Genomic DNA, 2500 nt, shown 5'->3' with positions numbered 1-2500 from the left:
AGTAGTAGTAGTAGTAGTAGTAGTAGTAGTAGTAAGTATCGACAGTACTACAAGACTCACATACAAACACTTCAGTAACACTTAACACTTACGCCGAGTGCACAGCGGAAGTTTTCGATGTCAAACTTTCCAATTTTTCCCAAAATCTCGAGGCACTTGAAGTGAGATTCGTAATCGAAGAACGCCGAGAATTTCTTAAAGTTTCCCTGCAAAGCCTTACGTAACGTTTTCTGTTTGATGGTGTTGATGACGTAGGCCGGTAGGAATTCATGTAGACCGACTTCCTTCTCCGGCTGCTCAAGATTTGACTTCTTGTCCATCGCGCATCCGTTCATCCGCTGCGGAGAAAACGGGGGTGTTAGTTTTGCCATCGCAGGGGGGTACCGCTCAGATTTCAAGGGGGACCTAAATCGTGTTGTTTTCCGCAGTTTTACCTTAAAGACTCGCTTGATTTCGATGCAAGTGAGCTGGATGGCTGTGTCGAAATCCATGCCTTCTGCCGCCCTGCTTTCATCCTCCAGGTAGTCACTTTTAACCTGGAAATAGTCATAATAGTAGTAGTAATAGGGATAGTATAGATCACTCTCCCTAAAAATTAAAGACGAGGTTTGCTTTGGGAGTACAGGGATCTTAACCCTTTACTGTCGAAGAGGACAAATATGTCCTCCTTGGAATACATGGTTTTAACTCTGCGGATGTCAAGTATCAGAGTTCGCTCGCCGGTCAGGACATACAAGTCCCGTTTCAGCTTTCGATCGGCACCTTTGTTTACACTGGAATGGTTGTCGCTTCTCGGATGAACCAGGACACTGAGAGCAGGTGGACGCGTGCCGGAGGTTGCGCAAAGCAGCCACTTTCACTGCATCATGGATGTATCCCCAGGTAAAGCACAATTATGACAAAATTTGCTGTGATAAACGCACACCTAAAGATCATATTTACATCCCAAAAATCCTCATATCACCCTTTGCCAAACATCTGTAGTGCTTGTTTAAAGGTGACATTTCTGTCCTATCAGGCAAATGAATACTATTATATAAATGAGTAATATTTTCGTCTTTGTTATACTACCGATATATTTTTGCAGTGACATGCAAATAGTTTTGTTATATATTAAACTTGGTTTGATTTACACTATAACACCATAGATGTGTAATGAATTAAAAACAATGAGTGACAAGTAAATATTCTTGCAGGACCCTCTCGTTGCTGCAGTACTACTGCATTCTGCGGACAAAATAAAAGTTCAAACACCACCGAAAGGCTGGTGGAAACATTGTTAGCTGCCAGTGATGCCGAAGTTAGCGGGGATGAGTGTTATGAAGTGGGTAAAGGAAATAAAATAAAATCTGCATTTTGTTGACAACACGACACTAGACAAAACTGACAAAATATGCAAGGTGAGACCTCTAGTTAACCTAGTCTAGTTATTTGTAATTGACCAATACAAATGAATAAAACGCACCTGTATTTTTATTTTTGCCTTAAGAGAAGGATAATGAAATGAAAGATTTTTTTCTTACAGCTGGAAAATATTTCAGGCAGTAAAGGGTTAAAACTACTATTACCATTATTACTATTATTATTACTGTCACTACTACTGCTACCATCATAGTACAGTATTGAGTCACAAGTACTAATAGTGTAAAAAGCATTGATAAGGATTTAAACAGCATTGTGAAGAGAATAAGGAAGTGAAAGGAGGATATGAAGAGAGGTAAACATCATACGTCTGGCAGCGTACCTCAGTGATGGGTAGGGTGGCCACCACTCTCTCTCTCTCTCTCTCTCTCTCTCTCTCTCTCTCTCTACATTGTAGAGAGAGAGAAAGTAGCTTAGTAATAAGCTTGTAGATTCTACAAGCTTATTACTAAAGGGATGACTGGTGCAAATAGTTACCAAGGCTTCAAAATGCGAATGTAAGAAATAATATGATTTAATAGATAATGAATGAGTAAAAGAGTTTGCTACTGACTCACAGGTGGAAAAGGAAATTATTAAAGCCAAAGATGAGCTACAGAAAATACTGAGGAATAAAGAATTAGAGAAAAAAAAACAATTAGAGGAAGAAATGAACATGATAGTGATGCTGAATGCAATAAAATGAGAAAATACTTGGAAAAAAATTAAGAATTAGGAAAAAATAATATGATAGGGAAGATGAATGCACTAAAATGAGAAAAATACAAGGAAAACATGAAGAATTAGAGAAAAAAATTAGAGGAGAAATAAATATGATAGTGATGTTAATTGCAATAAAATGAGAAAAATACTAGGAAAAAATTAAGAATTAGAGGAAAAAACAAACAAGATATCACTAGAATTGAATGAAAAAAAAATACATGCTGAGAAAAAATTAAGAATCAGAGAAAGAAACAATTAGAGGAAGAAACTAATATGATAGTGATGATGACTGCAATAAAATGAGAAAAATACTAGAAAAAAATGAATTAGAGGAAAAATCAAAATGATAGTGAAGATCAATGCAATAAAATGAGAG

At 37.0% G+C, this 2500-nt stretch overlaps 1 protein-coding gene and 1 long non-coding RNA gene across 2 annotated transcripts in view; one reads left to right on the top strand and one right to left on the bottom strand.

Annotated features, from left to right (window-relative positions):
- The window catches only part of LOC135104673 (focal adhesion kinase 1-like), a 1580-nt gene extending 123 nt beyond the window's left edge, over positions 1-1457 (bottom strand). Inside the window, exons 1-2 of the mRNA XM_064012203.1 lie at positions 435-1457; positions 1-338 (exon numbers count right to left, since the gene is read on the bottom strand). The exon at positions 1-338 is cut by the window's left edge and continues 123 nt beyond it. Of these exons, the coding sequence (XP_063868273.1) occupies positions 72-338; positions 435-491 (324 nt within the window). The 5' untranslated portion in view covers positions 492-1457 and the 3' untranslated portion in view covers positions 1-71. The remainder of the gene's footprint in view (positions 339-434) is intronic.
- LOC135104976 (uncharacterized) overlaps positions 1-2500 on the top strand; it is a 102626-nt gene that overhangs the window by 30911 nt on the left and 69215 nt on the right. The gene's annotated exons all lie outside the window — the stretch shown is intronic.

The sequence above is a fragment of the Scylla paramamosain genome, chromosome 11, assembly GCF_035594125.1.
Source record: "Scylla paramamosain isolate STU-SP2022 chromosome 11, ASM3559412v1, whole genome shotgun sequence".
Lineage (NCBI taxonomy): Eukaryota > Metazoa > Arthropoda > Malacostraca > Decapoda > Portunidae > Scylla > Scylla paramamosain.
This window is presented reverse-complemented; position numbering and strand designations above follow the sequence as displayed.